Below are 19,256 nucleotides of genomic sequence, written 5' to 3' on the forward strand. Positions count from 1 at the left end.
ACACACATTAGCATCAGTGACTGACACACACACACACACACACACACACACATTAGCATCAGTGACACACACACACACACACACACACACACACACACTAGGCTTGCTACGATAGTCGGTGTTGCCGGTGTTACCGGTGTCCAGACTCAACACCGGTTACATCACTTGCCCACCGTGGCACCGCCCACCGTCTTTTTGATTTTTTTTTATAGTAATAAAATAATTTAGTTCAGTTAGAGAACAGACAATACAAATAAAAACTGAACGTATCTGCTTAATAAAGCATGACCCGACCGTGAGTCTCGGCAGCGGCAGGAGTCATTCATCAGATTTAAGAGTGAGGAGCTGACTGATGATCGCGGAAGATTTGGTTTCACAGCGAAACGTAAAAGTGCCTATTTAAGGGAGTTTGTCATTTGTTTTGTTGTTGTGTTTTTCATTAAAAATAATAGGCTAATGAACCCACAATTCAAGCAACCCGCAGCCCAATTGGCGCTGATTAAAAACCGAAAGTAAAATGTGCACGGCCGCACAGAGCGCGCATTGTTTACTTTGGCCTGTCTCCGCAGTGTGAGCCTCCGCTACGCTGACTGCGCGCATTTATTTTTGCCGCGCGCACCCTCGCGCTCGTGCGGGCGCGTCGAGTATAAACGAGGCTTTACGGACGAACTAACAGTGTGCATTCATGGCGTGCATCTCAATCATAGACTGATCAATGCTTGATCAGTGCCCTGACTACTGAACTAGGGAACTGATTGAGACGCACCCATGGCCTCACAGAGCACGCATTTACAGACGAGCTTCATTCACGGTGTGTGTTCGCACTGGCGCGTTTTCAGTTCAGAGCGGTCGTGTGCATGTTACTTTCGGTTAGATAGAATTAGTGATTTAAAAGCCTCCGCCGGTGATACCGGTATTACCGGTGTTGTCACACATCAATTAACCGGTGGGGAAATTTCCTCACCGTCACATCCCTAACACACACACACACACACACACACACACACATTAGCATCAGTGACACACACACACACACACACACACACACACACACACACACACACACACACACACACACACACACACACACACACACACACACACATTAGCATCAGTGACACACACACACACACACACACACACACACACACACTCACTTGGCTTCATTGTAGCGTCCCTGGAAGAAGGAGAGCAGTCCGCGGATGTAGAAGGCCGCTGCGCGCAGACAGTGAGAGCTGGAGGAGAAACTTCATCAGTTACAACAGAACAACTACAGTCCAGATCCACACAGTCCAGATCCACACAGTCCAGATCCACACAGTCCAGATCCACACAGTCCAGATCATTGAGTCATACACAGAACAATAACAGCATCAATGATCGTCATCAGAGACAAAGCAGCTCTACAGAGACAGAGTCATTCGGACGGAATCGGTTGAGAGTGTGAGTGAGTCGACTCGGTTGAGAGTGTGAGTGAGTCGACTCGGTTGAGAGTGTGAGTGAGTCGACTCGGTTGAGAGTGTGGGTGAGTCGACTCGGTTGAGAGTGTGAGTGAGTCGACTCGGTTGAGAGTGTGAGTGAGTCGACTCGGTTGAGAGTGTGAGTGAGTCGACTCGGTTGAGAGCGTGAGTGAGTCGACTCGGTTGAGAGTGTGGGCGAGTCGACTCGGTTGAGAGTGTGAGTGAGTCGACTCGGTTGAGAGTGTGAGTGAGTCGACTCGGTTGAGAGTGTGAGTGAGTCGACTCGGTTGAGAGTGTGGGCGAGTCGACTCGGTTGAGAGTGTGAGTGAGTCGACTCGGTTGAGAGTGTGAGTGAGTCGACTCGGTTGAGAGTGTGAGTGAGTCGACTCGGTTGAGAGCGTGAGTGAGTCGACTCGGTTGAGAGTGTGAGTGAGTCGACTCGGTTGAGAGTGTGGGTGAGTCGACTCGGTTGAGAGTGTGAGTGAGTCGACTCGGTTGAGAGTGTGAGTGAGTCGACTCGGTTGAGAGTGTGGGTGAGTCGACTCGGTTGAGAGTGTGAGTGAGTCGACTCGGTTGAGAGTGTGGGTGAGTCGACTCGGTTGAGAGTGTGAGTGAGTCGACTCGGTTGAGAGTGTGGGTGAGTCGACTCGGTTGAGAGTGTGAGTGAGTCGACTCGGTTGAGAGTGTGGGCGAGTCGACTCGGTTGAGAGTGTGAGTGAGTCGACTCGGTTGAGAGTGTGAGTGAGTCGACTCGGTTGAGAGTGTGAGTGAGTCGACTCGGTTGAGAGCGTGAGTGAGTCGACTCGGTTGAGAGCGTGAGTGAGTCGACTCGGTTGAGAGCGTGAGTGAGTCGACTCGGTTGAGAGCGTGAGTGAGTCGACTCGGTTGAGAGCGTGAGTGAGTCGACTCGGTTGAGAGCGTGAGTGAGTCGACTCGGTCGAGAGCGTGAGTGAGTCGACTCGGTCGAGAGCGTGAGTGAGTCGACTCGGTCGAGAGCGTGGGTGAGTCGACTCGGTCGAGAGTGTGGGTGAGTCGACTCGGTTGAGAGTGTGGGTGAGTCGACTCGGTTGAGAGTGTGGGTGAGTCGACTCGGTTGAGAGAGTGGGTGAGTCGACTCGGTTGAGAGCGTGAGTGAGTCGACTCGGTCGAGAGTGTGGGTGAGTCGACTCGGTTGAGAGTGTGAGTGAGTCGACTCGGTTGAGAGTGTGGGTGAGTCGACTCGGTTGAGAGCGTGAGTGAGTCGACTCGGTTGAGAGCGTGAGTGAGTCGACTCGGTTGAGAGCGTGAGTGAGTCGACTCGGTTGAGAGCGTGAGTGAGTCGACTCGGTTGAGAGCGTGAGTGAGTCGACTCGGTCGAGAGTGTGGGTGAGTCGACTCGGTCGAGAGTGTGAGTGAGTCGACTCGGTCGAGAGTGTGGGTGAGTCGACTCGGTCGAGAGTGTGAGTGAGTCGACTCGGTCGAGAGTGTGAGTGAGTCGACTCGGTTGAGAGTGTGGGTGAGTCGACTCGGTTGAGAGTGTGAGTGAGTCGACTCGGTTGAGAGTGTGGGTGAGTCGACTCGGTTGAGAGTGTGGGTGAGTCGACTCGGTTGAGAGTGTGGGTGAGTCGACTCGGTTGAGAGTGTGAGTGAGTCGACTCGGTTGAGAGTGTGAGTGAGTCGACTCGGTTGAGAGTGTGAGTGAGTCGACTCGGTTGAGAGTGTGGGTGAGTCGACTCGGTTGAGAGTGTGGGTGAGTCGACTCGGTTGAGAGTGTGAGTGAGTCGACTCGGTTGAGAGTGTGAGTGTGTCGACTCGGTTGAGAGTGTGAGTGAGTCGACTCGGTTGAGAGTGTGGGTGAGTCGACTCGGTTGAGAGTGTGGGTGAGTCGACTCGGTTGAGAGTGTGGGTGAGTCGACTCGGTTGAGAGTGTGAGTGAGTCGACTCGGTTGAGAGTGTGAGTGAGTCGACTCGGTTGAGAGTGTGAGCGAGTCGACTCGGTTGAGAGTGTGGGCGAGTCGACTCGGTTGAGAGTGTGGGTGAGTCGACTCGGTTGAGAGTGTGAGTGAGTCGACTCGGTTGAGAGTGTGAGTGAGTCGACTCGGTTGAGAGTGTGAGCGAGTCGACTCGGTTGAGAGTGTGGGCGAGTCGACTCGGTTGAGAGTGTGGGTGAGTCGACTCGGTTGAGAGTGTGGGTGAGTCGACTCGGTTGAGAGTGTGAGTGAGTCGACTCGGTTGAGAGAGTGAGTGAGTCGACTCGGTTGAGAGTGTGAGTGAGTCGACTCGGTTGAGAGTGTGAATGAGTCGACTCGGTTGTGAGAACTCGGATTAGATTAGAACCTTTAAGACGGTTTACTAAAATTCTACCAATAAACCACCTGGGAACTCAAATATTTGTAGCGAATCCATTTATTTAATCACTCATGTGAAGAATCTCGGGACTAATAATATATTTGATGCAAATTAATGCAAATATTGTTTGCAAATAGTCCCAAATAGATTATTTCCCAGCTAGAATTAGACCTAGAATTTAGTTCACTGTTCTGTTTGGCCCTGCTTTGAATTAGTCTATTATTTTAAATAGAATTAAAATAATTCATTATTACATAATGATTTAATTTCTATAGGCTATATTTTAAAAAAATAGAGTACGCAAGAGAAGCCTTCATGAAGAACCATTCATGTTCAGAAGTAAAGTTCAAATTCACCAATTGATTAATTTGTCAGGAATCATTTGCTAAAATGACTGTCCTTGTGTGTGTGATGTGTGTGTATGAGTTGTACCTGACAGGGAAGTTGTGGTCCGGGTTTATCCGCTCTAACAGACTGTACAGCTGCAGAAGAAGAATTGCTCGTTAGTCACTGATTATCACACACACACACACACACACACACACACACACACACACACACACACACACTTATCACAGCCATTATAAACCAATCCCTGGTGACGAACCTCTTGATGTCTGTTGCCCTCTCTGATGTACACACTCGCCAGATTGGTCACGATGAATGTCCACAGCTCCTGATGCGTGGTGAGCTGCGCACACACACACACACACACACACACACACACACACAGAGATGAATGATGAGCTCATGTGTATGAGAACAGAGCGGCAGCAGAGGCTTTAAGGTTCTCACCCGCAGTGCTGTGGTGAACTGGGCCTCAGCGTTGTCCATACAGTTCACAGAGATGCAGTACAGACCCTGGAACACATCACATGATCAACACCACACACACACACACACACTCTTCATACAGCCGTGATGCTGTTAAAGGATTAGTTCACTTTTAGAAAAACTTTTGCTGATAGTTTCCTCACCCTCAGGTCATCCAAGATGTCCATGTCTTTCTTTCTGCAGTCGAAAAGAAATGAAGGTTTTGGATGAAAACAGTCCAGGGTTTTTCTCCATATAATGGACTTCAATGGGCCCCAAACGGGTCAAATGACAGTTTCAGTGCAGCTTTAAACGACACCAGATGATGAATAAGGGTCTGATCTAGACAAACCATCAGCTTCTGAGAGAAACCCAGCAGTATTTATGATATTATTTTACCTCTTATCAGACGAGCGTGATCATCTCTGAGCTCAGACATAACTTCTGGAGAGTGAGGTCAAATTAGATCGTGGTTATAGATATATCGATAGTAGATGCCTCATTCTACTGATCCGTGCAGTCGCTAATCTATGACCGGGCTCGTATTTTGACCTCACTCTTCGTCTGATAAGAGGTAAAATAATATCATAAATACTGCTGGGTTTCTCTCAGAAGCTGATGGTTTGTCTAGATCAGACCCTTATTCATCATCTGGTGTCGTTTAAAGCTGCACTGAAACTGTCATTTGACCCGTTTGGGGCCCATTGAAGTCCATTATATGGAGAAAAACCCTGGACTGTTTTCATCCAAAACCTTCATTTCTTTTCGACTGCAGAAAGAAAGACATGGACATCTTGGATGACATGAGGGTGAGGAAACTATCAACAGATGTTTATTTAAAAGTGAACTAATCCTTTAAAGGAACGCATGCGCTGCGTGTTCAGAGGGAAGCGCAGCACTGGGTCCGTTTACACACGAGCAGTTTAACGAGCGCAACACAAAAGAGCTAGAGTTGGTCTCACCAGCAGCGTGTGGAGCTGAGCCGCGTGATTGGAGAAGAGCCGTGGAGACTGCTGACACAGCTGACACACCTGAGAGATCTGTCAACACACACACACAGGTGTTACACAGCACACGACCATCAGCACACACACACACCAGGGTTCCCACTCTTTTTCAGCAACCATTTTCCAGTACATTTTCAATTTTACTACGGCGGCAATAAAAGACAAGGATCATGCCAAATATTGCTTTCTAAATCACGCCAAATATTGCTTTCTAAATCACGCCAAATATTGCTTTCTAAATCATGCCAAATATTGCTTTCTAAATCACGCCAAATATTGCTTTCTAAATCACGCCAAATATTGCTTTCTAAATCACGCCAAATATTGCTTTCTAAATCACGCCAAATATTGCTTTCTAAATCATGCCAAATATTGCTTTCTAAATCACGCCAAATATTGCTTTCTAAATCACGCCAAATATTGCTTTCTAAATCACGCCAAATATTGCTTTCTAAATCATGCCAAATATTGCTTTCTAAATCATGCCAAATATTGCTTTCTAAATCATGCCAAATATTGCTTTCTAAATCATGCCAAATATTGCTTTCTAAATCATGCCAAATATTGCTTTCTAAATCATGCCAAATATTGCTTTCTAAATCATGCCAAATATTGCTTTCTAAATCACGCCAAATATTGCTTTCTAAATCATGCCAAATATTGCTTTCTAAATCACGCCAAATATTGCTTTCTAAATCACGCCAAATATTGCTTTCTAAATCATGCCAAATATTGCTTTCTAAATCATGCCAAATATTGCTTTCTAAATCATGCCAAATATTGCTTTCTAAATCATGCCAAATATTGCTTTCTAAATCACGCCAAATATTGCTTTCTAAATCACGCCAAATATTGCTTTCTAAATCATGCCAAATATTGCTTTCTAAATCATGCCAAATATTGCTTTCTAAATCACGCCAAATATTGCTTTCTAAATCACGCCAAATATTGCTTTCTAAATCACGCCAAATATTGCTTTCTAAATCACGCCAAATATTGCTTTCTAAATCATGCCAAATATTGCTTTCTAAATCACGCCAAATATTGCTTTCTAAATCACGCCAAATATTGCTTTCTAAATCACGCCAAATATTGCTTTCTAAATCATGCCAAATATTGCTTTCTAAATCATGCCAAATATTGCTTTCTAAATCACGCCAAATATTGCTTTCTAAATCATGCCAAATATTGCTTTTTAAATCATGCCAAATATTGCTTTCTAAATCATGCCAAATATTGCTTTCTAAATCATGCCAAATATTGCTTTCTAAATCACGCCAAATATTGCTTTCTAAATCACGCCAAATATTGCTTTCTAAATCACGCCAAATATTGCTTTCTAAATCACGCCAAATATTGCTTTCTAAATCACGCCAAATATTGCTTTCTAAATCATGCCAAATATTGCTTTTTAAATCATGCCAAATATTGCTTTCTAAATCATGCCAAATATTGCTTTCTAAATCATGCCTAATATTGCTTTCTAAATCACGCCAAATATTGCTTTCTAAATCACGCCAAATATTGCTTTCTAAATCATGCCTAATATTGCTTTCTAAATCATGCCAAATATTGCTTTCTAAATCATGCCAAATATTGCTTTCTAAATCACGCCAAATATTGCTTTCTAAATCATGCCTAATATTGCTTTCTAAATCATGCCAAATATTGCTTTCTAAATCATGCCAAATATTGCTTTCTAAATCACGCCAAATATTGCTTTCTAAATCATGCCAAATATTGCTTTCTAAATCATGCCAAATATTGCTTTCTAAATCATGCCAAATATTGCTTTCTAAATCATGCCTAATATTGCTTTCTAAATCACGCCAAATATTGCTTTCTAAATCACGCCAAATATTGCTTTCTAAATCATGCCAAATATTGCTTTCTAAATCATGCCAAATATTGCTTTCTAAATCATGCCAAATATTGCTTTCTAAATCACGCCAAATATTGCTTTCTAAATCACGCCAAATATTGCTTTCTAAATCATGCCTAATATTGCTTTCTAAATCACGCCAAATATTGCTTTCTAAATCATGCCAAATATTGCTTTCTAAATCATGCCAAATATTGCTTTCTAAATCACGCCAAATATTGCTTTCTAAATCACGCCAAATATTGCTTTCTAAATCATGCCAAATATTGCTTTCTAAATCATGCCAAATATTGCTTTCTAAATCACGCCAAATATTGCTTTCTAAATCATGCCAAATATTGCTTTCTAAATCACGCCAAATATTGCTTTCTAAATCATGCCAAATATTGCTTTCTAAATCATGCCAAATATTGCTTTCTAAATCACGCCAAATATTGCTTTCTAAATCATGCCAAATATTGCTTTCTAAATCACGCCAAATATTGCTTTCTAAATCATGCCTAATATTGCTTTCTAAATCACGCCAAATATTGCTTTCTAAATCATGCCAAATATTGCTTTCTAAATCATGCCAAATATTGCTTTCTAAATCATGCCAAATATTGCTTTCTAAATCATGCCAAATATTGCTTTCTAAATCATGCCAAATATTGCTTTCTAAATCATGCCAAATATTGCTTTCTAAATCATGCCAAATATTGCTTTCTAAATCATGCCAAATATTGCTTTCTAAATCACGCCAAATATTGCTTTCTAAATCACGCCAAATATTGCTTTCTAAATCATGCCAAATATTGCTTTCTAAATCATGCCAAATATTGCTTTCTAAATCATGCCAAATATTGCTTTCTAAATCATGCCAAATATTGCTTTCTAAATCACGCCAAATATTGCTTTCTAAATCACGCCAAATATTGCTTTCTAAATCATGCCAAATATTGCTTTCTAAATCATGCCAAATATTGCTTTCTAAATCATGCCAAATATTGCTTTCTAAATCACGCCAAATACTGCTTTCTAAATCACGCCAAATATTGCTTTCTAAATCATGCCAAATATTGCTTTCTAAATCATGCCAAATATTGCTTTCTAAATCATGCCAAATATTGCTTTCTAAATCATGCCAAATATTGCTTTCTAAATCACGCCAAATATTGCTTTCTAAATCACGCCAAATATTGCTTTCTAAATCATGCCAAATATTGCTTTCTAAATCATGCCAAATATTGCTTTCTAAATCATGCCAAATATTGCTTTCTAAATCATGCCAAATATTGCTTTCTAAATCATGCCAAATATTGCTTTCTAAATCATGCCAAATATTGCTTTCTAAATCACGCCAAATATTGCTTTCTAAATCATGCCAAATATTGCTTTCTAAATCATGCCAAATATTGCTTTCTAAATCATGCCAAATATTGCTTTCTAAATCATGCCAAATATTGCTTTCTAAGTCTGCAAAAGCCGTCCAGTTTATTGCTTATTACTTAACAATCCAGCATTTTTCAACATGAGCTCTTAATCATACATTATGACTATGGAAGCTTGTTTACACCACACAATAGAAAGAAAAGGTAATTATGACTTTTTATCTCGCTATTCTGACTTTCTCGCAATTGCGAGTTTACATATTTGTGATATAAACGCGAAAATTGTCGCAATTCTTTTTTCCTCAGAATTGGACTTTATAACTTGCAATTGCAGTTTAGATCTCACAATTCTGAGGAAAGAAGTCAGAAGTGCAGGATATAAACTCACAACTGCGCAAAAAAGTCAATTGTGAAGAAAAGACTTGCGAGTTTATATCACGCAATTCTGACTTTATAACACAAATGTGACTTTATATCAAAATGATGTGATTAGGGAGAAGCTCACGGGTTAACATTCACTGCATACATTTGAGCAGTTTATAGCATTAGCTAACGGCTGCAAGTGGCAACACAAGACTTAACATCATTATTCAAAATAGCATTCCTGAACATGTGCTTTCTGCAACTAGCGCTAATTGTTTGGGCCAGCGATAAACTCTTTATACTCGGCTAAAGAAATCACTTTTTTTTAAAGAATTTTCCCAGACAACAACAAGATTTTCCAGGACATTTTACATTTTCTCTAATTTTCCATGTGTTTTCCAGGACTGGGAAATTTGTCATCAATTTTCCAGGTTTTCCAGGACGAGTGGGAACCCTGACACACACACACACACACACACACACACACACACACACACACACACACCTCCTGCAGCGCCGTGGCCTTGTGTCCCGTCACCAGGCGGCACATGATGATGTGCTCCAGCAGAATGACTTGGAATGACGACAGGATGGGGCTGCAGTCCAGCACTAAAACACACAGAAACATCCTCCATCACACACACACACACACACACACACACATCAGCTGCTCCGATTCGCTGTGTGTTGATCATGTGACCAGACTCACTCTTCAGCTTCTCTAACTGCATGAGGGCTTTATCTGTGTATTTCTGGGCCTTCTCCAGGTACCCAGCCTGCATCGAGTGCATGACCGTCACCTGAAACACACACACACACACCATCAAACACAGCCATCAGACCAGCGCCGCGCTGTGATGTCAGCGATGATGTCACTCACCAGGTAGACCAGGACACACATGTGCTCCTTGGGCAGCCAGTGGAAGAGGTCAGCCGAGTTACTGGGCAGGATCTCATCATCATGGAGGGTGGAGATGGTCTGGATGCACTGCTGCAGCTGCTTCAGGCACGGCTTGACGCTCTTCACCTGCACACACACACACACACACACACACATCAGCACAACTCAACACTACACTCAAAGCTCATTAATGACAGTCTGTGACGCTCATCATTCTGTATATCATCCGACCTCTAGAGTTCATTCCGAATATTTTACACATTTAAAGGAGACCTATTATGACATATTACATATAGATATATTATGCAAATTGCATGACCTCCACCCTATTAGTATGGACTCCGCCCACAACTGCAGACAGACTCCGCCCCCCAGTGAGCTGTACACAGTCGGTCATGTTTCTCTCCTCGCCAGAGCATTTAAGTCAGAAATGTGTTCTTATTAAAGCCACGTGTTTTTGTCATAAACGTGTGTGTTTGACAGTTTAAGTGTAATAAGACGTGGAAGAGACCTTAGTTTGATACTCACGGGACGCCCCGTCTGACACACAGCTTTCTGTGCGTGCTTCAGGTGTGTGTGTGTGTGTGTGTGTGTGCTCAGAAAACCATATATCAGATGTTTAGAGTGATATTTCTTTTAAAACACACGCGATAGAGATGATCAAACCCAATCAGATGTTTTAGTGTTTGGCAGAGGCACGAGCTGTACAGGCTCCGCCTTCTTCTGGATTGGGGGGCGGAGCAGCACCAGCTCATTTCATTTAAAGACACATGCACAAAAACAGCATGTTTTTCCTTACACTCAAAAATTGGTATAATACTAGCCTAGATATCTAGATGCACACTAGCGGCAGCAGATGTCATTTACAGGGTCGTCTAGCAACTCTCCGTTGGCTTGCGAGCTGGAAAAACCAAACTCTGGTCAGGCCAATCACAGCGTGTATAGAGTCGGTGGGCGGGCTTAACATAATGACGGCAGAGTTGTGGCGGTTCCGCGTGCGACTGTAAACACAGAAGCTGGAGAACAGCGGCCTTACGAATCGGCTTTGGCTCTGGAAGACTTGAGTTCAGCTTTTCTTTGAGGAAAGAACAAGTCCTTCTTAAGAAAGGAAGATGTGTTCGGAGTTTAGCCGACCGAATGCGGCGAAAGTTTAATCTCTCAGCAGCTCCGCTTCACCTTCCGCTGCTCTGGTTGGCTGTAGCGCTATCCTATCGTGTGCAGAGGGAATCTCAAGACAAGCGTTAATCCCGCCCCTCGGATTGAGCCCTGCCAATGGTGAGCTCCCATCTTGATGTGGCTCTGGCTTGTCAGGCTAGTATAATACATGATCTGAGCTGAAACACACACATTCTGAGACTTCTTGTGAAGAGGGGCATCATAGACCCCTCCTACTCATCTGTGGGTTCACACAGACCCAGTTTATTCTGTCTGCAGTGTTTCCCCTAGAAATGTTTCCAGCAGCGGTGCGGTTACATGCCGGAGGTTGGGGGGTCAAGGGCATGCACCTCCGGAATTATTTTTTTTTAAAATAAACCCTTAAACCATGACTTCTGGCAAGTTTTGGTGATAGAAATAGACATTTTGAACATTAAAATCCAAATTAACTTTTCATTAATTTAAAAGGTGACTAGCTTATAGCCTATTTTACTTCAATAACCTGCATGGACGTGCAGAAAGTTCATAAGGGGCAAGGGCTCAAATGTAAGAAAGGGGCAATATGTAAAAATAAAAAAATAAAAAAAGTGTTTGGATACTATTTTATGTTTTTGCAAAAAGGCTCATGCTTATCAAGCCTGCATTTATTTAATCAAAAATACAGAGAAAAAAAAACAGTAGCCTAATATTGTGAAATATTATTACAGTATGTTGTTTTTTTACCTTTTTATTGATCATACATATATATATATATGATTAATAAAAAGGTAAACAAAAACAATCATGTAATATTACATAATAAAACCAACATTTTTTTTAAAGAGCATCACATATCATAAGAGCTGCAAGTACTTTTCACTTTGCCTTTTGTTGTTTGATTCACATTATTGGCTCAATCGTCAGCAGCAGGTTTATTATTAGACGCTGCCCCTTTAAGACCGAATGCAGATCTAATAAGATCATTCTCCCATTCATTTCTCCCAACTATTTACGCCCATTTAAGCTAAACTGTGTTTAAGTGAATACTCTCCAAGCCGGTCATTTTGAGATATAGGCTATTTTGTTGTGTATTTGACGGTTTAGTCGCGCACAAGAAGCATATGTGCAAATCGGTCCGTTTCGCAGCGTGCGCACACACACACACACACACACCTTGAACTTGGAAACAGCGTCTATTGCGCGGATTATTGTGCTTTTCATTTAATCAAACACGTTCTGCAATTTAGCCAAAGTGGAGAGTGCATTTGACAACAATCACAGATTGTGCTGAATCTGACGTTAAAGGCATGTTTGGGGAGAAATGACAGCGCGCGCTGTGAAGAGAAGGAAGCTGTGCTAGACGATGCGCGAGCATACTTTATAATAGTTTTACCTCATATCTAGAAGCGAAAATAAAATAAGATTAATATCACAGGCCTAAAGTGTAAGCAGACTGTATTTTTGTTTAGTTCTCTGGCTATCGTCTATCTCTCTCTCTCTCTCTCTCTCTCTTTTGTAAGTGAATGTTGTGATATTACTGATCATGTGAAGCTTTTGCAGTGGCGCTGCGCCGCTGTGAACACATTGTAGGGGAAACACTGGTCTGCTCAAACACAGAATCTCTGTGCATTTGGAGATCCAGCTGGAGTGTGTGTGTGTGTGTGTGTGTGAGCGGCTCTCACCTGTCCGGCGTCCAGGTAATGTGTGACCTGCAGCACCAGGAAGAACACGCGCAGGGACTCCTTCTGGATGGGGTTTCCCTGCCAGGTCTCCACGATCTGCCCACACAGGGTCAGGAGCGGATGCACCTCCTGCAGCTTACGCTCCATCAACAGCAGCTGCAGACACACAAAACCTGCCTTAGCACCGCAATCGCCGCCACACGCTTAACTCCGCCCACTCGGATACTCACCATGCCTTTGCTCAGCAGGAAGAGCGCTCTGTGGAAACACAAAGGCCAATCGTGAGTGTGTGTGAGAGGTTAAAGGTCATGTGTGAGATGCATGTGCTGAAGGTCACCGTGTGTATTCGGATCCCACGACTCTGGCATACTCGGCTCCGACCCCCAGCAGGTCACAGGCGGACACCAGATCCTTCTCCAGCGTGTGCAGTTGCTGTGGAACAACACAGCTCTTATAGTGAAGCAGATTCAGAAGCAGATTCAGAGAGCACAGGAAGTGAAGCGTGACGTACCGCCAGCTGGAACAGCAGCCTGCAGTGCCAATAGGGCGTCTGCTGCGAGATCTGGATGGCCTTCCGTAACAGCGGCTTCGCAGAATCCACCAAGTTCTGGTAAAAAAGAGCAGAAGTCGTGTTTTTAGTCTAGATTTAAAGGATTCGTTCACTTTCAAATACACTTTTGCTGATAGTTTACTCACCCCCTTGTCATCCAAGATGTCCATGTCTGTCTTCAGTCGAAAAGAAATGAAGACTTTTGATGAAAAGATTTCAGGATATTTCTCCATATAATGGAAGTCAATGGCCTCCAAACGGTTCAAGATCCAAATGAGAGGTTCAAAAGGGCTTTAAACCACATCAAACGCTACCAGATGATCAATAAGGCTGCGTTCACACTGCAGGGCTTAATGCTCAATTCCGATTTTTTGAAAAAATGCGATTTTTTTGCAAGGCCGTTCACATTTCCAATTAAATGCGACCTTTTGTGATCTCCTGTGTGAACGTGAAATGACCCAGAAGTGACCCGCATGCGCAGAAGAGTACTCAACGGTCAACGACGTCATTTGTTGTTTACGGAAGTAGCCAAATATGGGTGTCAGCATTGGAGTTCGTTTAGCTTTGTTAAAGTTATTTTCGCAACGGAGCCAGCACCATTACAACCTTCTCATGTTAAGAAGAAAATTAAAAAAGAGGAGGAGAGCAAGGTTTTTGGCCATGGCGTTTTGTGGAGCAGTGGTAGCAACGTCGGTACAGAGAAACGCTTGAGTCGCAGCCAGGAGTGGTGGGATACTGATGTGAGTGGCTTTACTGATACCGAATTCGTCAGTAACTTCAGAATGACCAGATCCACCTTCAATTATGTTTGAGAGCGCCTTCAACTAACTTTGTCACGGGAAGAGACACGTCTGCGGCGGCCCATAACAGTGCAGAAACGCGCTGGAGTTGGAGTGTATTGGCTAGCAACAGGTGCGTACTTCTTTTATTTATAGTTGTTTATCTTCTCATTCCCGCCTACTTCAACGTACAATGATGACGTTTGTCGCGTATCAACGACGTGCGGGTCGGATACATGTGACCTGGCAGTTCAGACTGAAGACGCATTTCAAAAGATCGGATATGTATCGGATTTGGACCACATACCCAAGTGGCCTGGGTCGCATTTGAAAAGATCGGATCTGTGTCGTTCAGACTGTCAGGAAAAGATCAGATACAGGTCGCATAAGGGCAAAAAAATCGGAATTGGGTCGTTTCAGCCTGCAGTGTGAACGCAGCCTAAGAGTCTTATCTAGCCAAACAATCGGCCTTTTTTTTTAAAAATAAATAAAGTTTAAGTTTTATAAGCACAAATGCTCGCCTTGATCTGTTCAGTGATGCGCGCTCGTGACTTCACGTAAAACGCAATTACATTGAAAAGGTCGCGCTAGACGCAGGCGGAAATACAGAGTCAGTGTTTACAAATGAGCGGAAGGAGGCGTCTAGCGCGACCTTTTCAACGTAATTGCGTTTTACGTGAAGTCACAAGCGCGCATCACTGAACAGAGCACGGCGAGCATTTGTGCTTTAGTTTTAAAAATTAAACTTTATTTATTTTTAAAAAAATGACAGATGGTTTGGCTAGATAAGACTCTTATTGATCGTCTGATGTGGTTTAAAGCCCTTTTGAAGCTCTCATTTGGACCTTGAACCGTTTGGGGTCTATTGACTTCCATTATATAGAGAAATATCCTGAAATCTTTTCATCAAAAGTCTTCATTTCTTTTCGACTGAAGACAGAAAGACATGGACATCTTGGATGACAAGGGGGTGAGGAAATTATAAGCAAAAGTTTATTTGAAAGTGAACTAATCCTTTAAGTGTGTGTCTGCTTCCCGAACAATGTTAGGAAGACTGTTCCAGAGTTTAGGAGCTAAACAGGAAAGAGTTGATTTGGATATTCTCGGTATGATCAACTGACCAGAGTTTAGAGAGCACAGTAGACGTGATTAGGTCTGAAACGATTAGTCGAAAATAAAAAAAATTCGACAAATATCATTGTTGTCGAATAGTCGTTTGATCTCATGTGCCCTGATGTAAGGGCCTGCAATATGATCGCATTGACTCGTGTCCTGACCTCTGAACCAGGAGCTGATTGAGACGCGCAAGGCCAAACTTTTCACGGGAGCACAACGTGCATGTTGAGCACTTAGAGGATTAGTTCACTTTTAAATAAACCTTTGCTGATAATTTCCTCACCCTCATGTCATCCAAGATGTCCATGTCTTTCTGTCTTCAGTCGAAAAGAAATGAAGGTTTTGGATGAAAACAGTCCAGGGTTTTTCTCCATATAATGGACTTCAATGGACTCCAAACGGTTCAGTTTCAGTGCAGCTTTAAACGACCCCAGATGATGAATAAGGGTCTGATCTAGACAAACCATCAGCTTCTGAGAGAAACCCAGCAGTATTTATGCTATTATTTTACCAATTATCAGACGAACGTGATCATCTCTGAGCTCAGACATAACTTCCGGAGAGTGAGGTCAAATACGAGCGTGTTATAGATATATCAATAGTAGATGCCTCATTCTACTGATCCGTGCAGGCGCCAATGAGGCATCTACATATACATCTATGACCACGATCTAATTTGACCTCACTTAGTGGAAGTTATGTCTGAGCTCAGAGATGATCACGCTCGTCTGATAAGAGGTAAAATAATAGCATAAATACTGCTGAGTTTCTCTCAGAAGCTGATGGTTTGTCTAGATCAGACCCTTATTCATCATCTGGTGTCGTTTAAAGCTGCACTGAAACTGTCATTTGACCCGTTTGGGGCCCATTTAAGTCCATTATATGGAGAAAAACCCTGGACTGTTTTCATCCAAAACCTTCATTTCTTTTCGACTGAAGACAGAAAGACATGGACATCTTGATGACATGAGGGTGAGGAAACTATCAGCAAAAGTTTATCTAAAAGTGAACTAATCCTTTAAAGAGGAAACAACTAACTAACTAGCAGTAAATCTCTTTATTAGAGAATGCAATACTACTAATAATTGTAATATTAACAATAATAATAATATAATTACAGTAATGTGGTGATTTATTTAGCATAGAATAAAGTGTGATGGAGCTCGGAGTCAGGACTGTTGTTATTATTATAACTCTATTAGCTATTATAGTCTCATCATTGCCTGTATTCTGTTCATATGCATGAAGACTCACAAGAGGCGAAGTTAGGAAGAATATCATCAGGTACTTTTTCATATTGTTAATTAAAAGGTGAATGAGAATCAGCTCAATTGTCATGTAAGGGATTAATATTATGTAAGTATTTTGTCTGCAATGTCATTTGCAGATTATTATTTTGACCATTCTTTGTGTCCTTTCTCTGTTTCAGTTCTAAGAAAAGCAGTGGGCCTATTATTGTTTTACAAATGAAGTTTACATTCAAACATCTGTTTATTGTGTCTGTAATGCAGCTAATTTTTGTTTATTATTATTTATTAATTCAATTGAAAGAGAACAGACTATTTAAACAATGCTTAGAGAGCATTTGTGTGTGATTTGAGTTCTGAGAACTTGCCTCAAAGTTCATTAAAAAAACAATTTCAAAAGCTGAAGTGACTTTCTTTTTTATATACTATAGTTAGAATATGTATAACTCAATATTTTAACTAATTGAAAAAGCTGAATAATCGTTCAAAATGTACTGATTAGTTGTCGATGTCAATAATCGAAGATTAGTCGATTAATCGTTCTAATAATCGTTAGATTAATTGATTATTAAAATAAGTGTTTGTTGCAGCCCTAGTCCTGATGGAGGATAATGTGTTAAGAGCTCAAGTACTGGAGCTAAACCATTTAGTGCTTTGTAAGTAATAAGCAAGATTTTAAAATGTATGTGATGTTTAATATGCAGCCAGTGCAGTGTTGACAGAACTGGGCTAATATGGTCACACTTCCTGGTTCTAGTAAGAACTGGAGCTGCTGCGTTTTGGACCAGCTGGAGTTTATTTATTAAGCGAGCAGGGCAACCACCCAGTAGAGCATTACAATAATCTACAGCTCATCAACATTACAATAATCTACAGCTCATCATCATTACAATAATCTACAGCTCATCAACAGGTTGTGTTTATAATATCAGAATTATTTTGACCCAGTACATACATGACGACACGCAGGCTCCTTGATATGTTCTGGTGTAAATGTCCAACTCACCTGTTGGCAGTACAGCTCTGACAGGAGACTCGCCGCCTCGAACTTCACATCCTCAAACTGCGCCACCTGCACACCTGGGCTAAGGAAAGCTCCAATACAACATTATCATCATGTGCTGTCTCTCACACACTTACAACAGACACAACTCACACACCACAAGGGGATAACTGCTTCATAATGTGGTAAAGGATACTTGCTGTGAGATGAGCCACTGAAATAGAGACAGAAAGAGACCATCATACATCACATTTATTAGGGACAAAAGCATAGGAAAGTGGAAAAACACAAGATATTATGATTTATAACAATAAGCTGCTTAAGTTCAATAGCACTTGAACGCATTTCATCATGTAATCAGTTAGAATGAATGAACAACAGCCACCACAACAATAATAAAAACAGGAGTGCGGCCTTGTCGCTCGGCTGAAGCCTCGGGCTTTCCTGCGCGCCCTCACCGCTTTCTCGAGGTGCGTGCGGGCCAGCTCGCTGTTCTTCGTGTGGTGGTAGAGCACCGAGCCCAGCTGCAAGTGCGTCCGGGCCTCCACTCTCTGCGGGGGCTTGAACTGGAAAACGGCCTGCAGGCAGTGCACACACAAGCGGATTTTGGGAGGACTGGACGTTCGGAAATGTTCGGCGAAACCGAGAAGGGCCAGATACCAGGTGTCCGGGGCCTCTGCGCCTGCCGCCGCCATCATTACCACAACAACAACAACACGAGAGCTCGGCGAAACCTCGCGAGAGCGCAAACCGCGGCCCTGCCCTGAGCGAGAACTCGGCTGAATCTCGCGTGAGGAGCGTTTGACAGGAATCATAATAAAGAACTAACACAAATGAAAACAATAGTGATTTAATAACTTACATAAGCACATTAATATGGACGCTTGTTTCCGTCACATAATAAAACATTTAAAAATATAATTCCGACTTGTTTCCCCTCAGAATTGTGAGGAAACCCGTCACAAAAAAAACGAAATTATGATTTTAAAAGTCATTTTATGAAAGTACAGGGTTTCCGCGGGTCTTAAAATCAATATCATGGCGTTAAATCAGGGCTCTATGATTTCTGTGATGCAGAAATGTGAACAGAATCCATTCATAAAACTATAATTTACTGTATAATGTCAAGAATTGGTCAAATGTTGTATGAATAAATCAACGGTCTGTCTCTTAAAGGGCCAGTTCACCCATTAATGAAAATCCTGTGGTCATTTAATGTCCTCAAACCCGTCAGACTTTCCTTCATCATATAAAGCCATCGAGTCTCTTCACAACATCTGGAATAATCCGCTCCATCCGTTTCTCTTGATGAACTTTCTGAAGAGGGTGAAGTTGCTTAGCCTGTCAATGGAGGACAGAAATCTCTCATTTCATTACAAATCTCTTCATTTGTGTTCAGAAGATGAACGAGAGTCGCTTTAATCTGAGCATTAGAGCAGAGGCCGGAACTATTACACATAATAAACTATAAGCAGATGAAGATGATGAAGTTCTTCCTCAGGATTTCTGTTTCCCGCTCAAACTCATCCTTAAATCCACACACATTACTGACTCGCTGATGAAGAAATGAGTGTTGTGATGTGAGAAACTGGCCAGAATGAAGAGTTTGAGATCTCAGATC

At 42.4% G+C, this 19,256-nt stretch overlaps 1 protein-coding gene across 1 annotated transcript in view; it reads right to left on the bottom strand.

The window, feature by feature from the left end:
- Positions 1 to 18,342, bottom strand: part of mau2 (MAU2 sister chromatid cohesion factor) — a 28,998-nt gene extending 10,656 nt beyond the window's left edge. Inside the window, exons 1-15 of the mRNA XM_079819742.1 lie at positions 18,094 to 18,342; positions 17,832 to 17,849; positions 17,639 to 17,704; positions 13,452 to 13,547; positions 13,278 to 13,372; positions 13,171 to 13,198; positions 12,941 to 13,096; positions 10,104 to 10,250; positions 9,933 to 10,023; positions 9,729 to 9,832; positions 5,564 to 5,641; positions 4,584 to 4,649; positions 4,396 to 4,479; positions 4,221 to 4,270; positions 1,158 to 1,235 (exon numbers count right to left, since the gene is read on the bottom strand). Of these exons, the coding sequence (XP_079675868.1) occupies positions 1,158 to 1,235; positions 4,221 to 4,270; positions 4,396 to 4,479; positions 4,584 to 4,649; positions 5,564 to 5,641; positions 9,729 to 9,832; positions 9,933 to 10,023; positions 10,104 to 10,250; positions 12,941 to 13,096; positions 13,171 to 13,198; positions 13,278 to 13,372; positions 13,452 to 13,547; positions 17,639 to 17,704; positions 17,832 to 17,849; positions 18,094 to 18,333 (1,397 nt within the window). The 5' untranslated portion in view covers positions 18,334 to 18,342. The remainder of the gene's footprint in view (positions 1 to 1,157; positions 1,236 to 4,220; positions 4,271 to 4,395; positions 4,480 to 4,583; positions 4,650 to 5,563; positions 5,642 to 9,728; positions 9,833 to 9,932; positions 10,024 to 10,103; positions 10,251 to 12,940; positions 13,097 to 13,170; positions 13,199 to 13,277; positions 13,373 to 13,451; positions 13,548 to 17,638; positions 17,705 to 17,831; positions 17,850 to 18,093) is intronic.
- Positions 18,343 to 19,256: the final 914 nt, after the last annotated feature.

The sequence above is a fragment of the Gobio gobio genome, assembly GCF_949357685.1.
Source record: "Gobio gobio genome assembly, chromosome: 6".
Classification (NCBI taxonomy): domain Eukaryota; kingdom Metazoa; phylum Chordata; class Actinopteri; order Cypriniformes; family Gobionidae; genus Gobio; species Gobio gobio.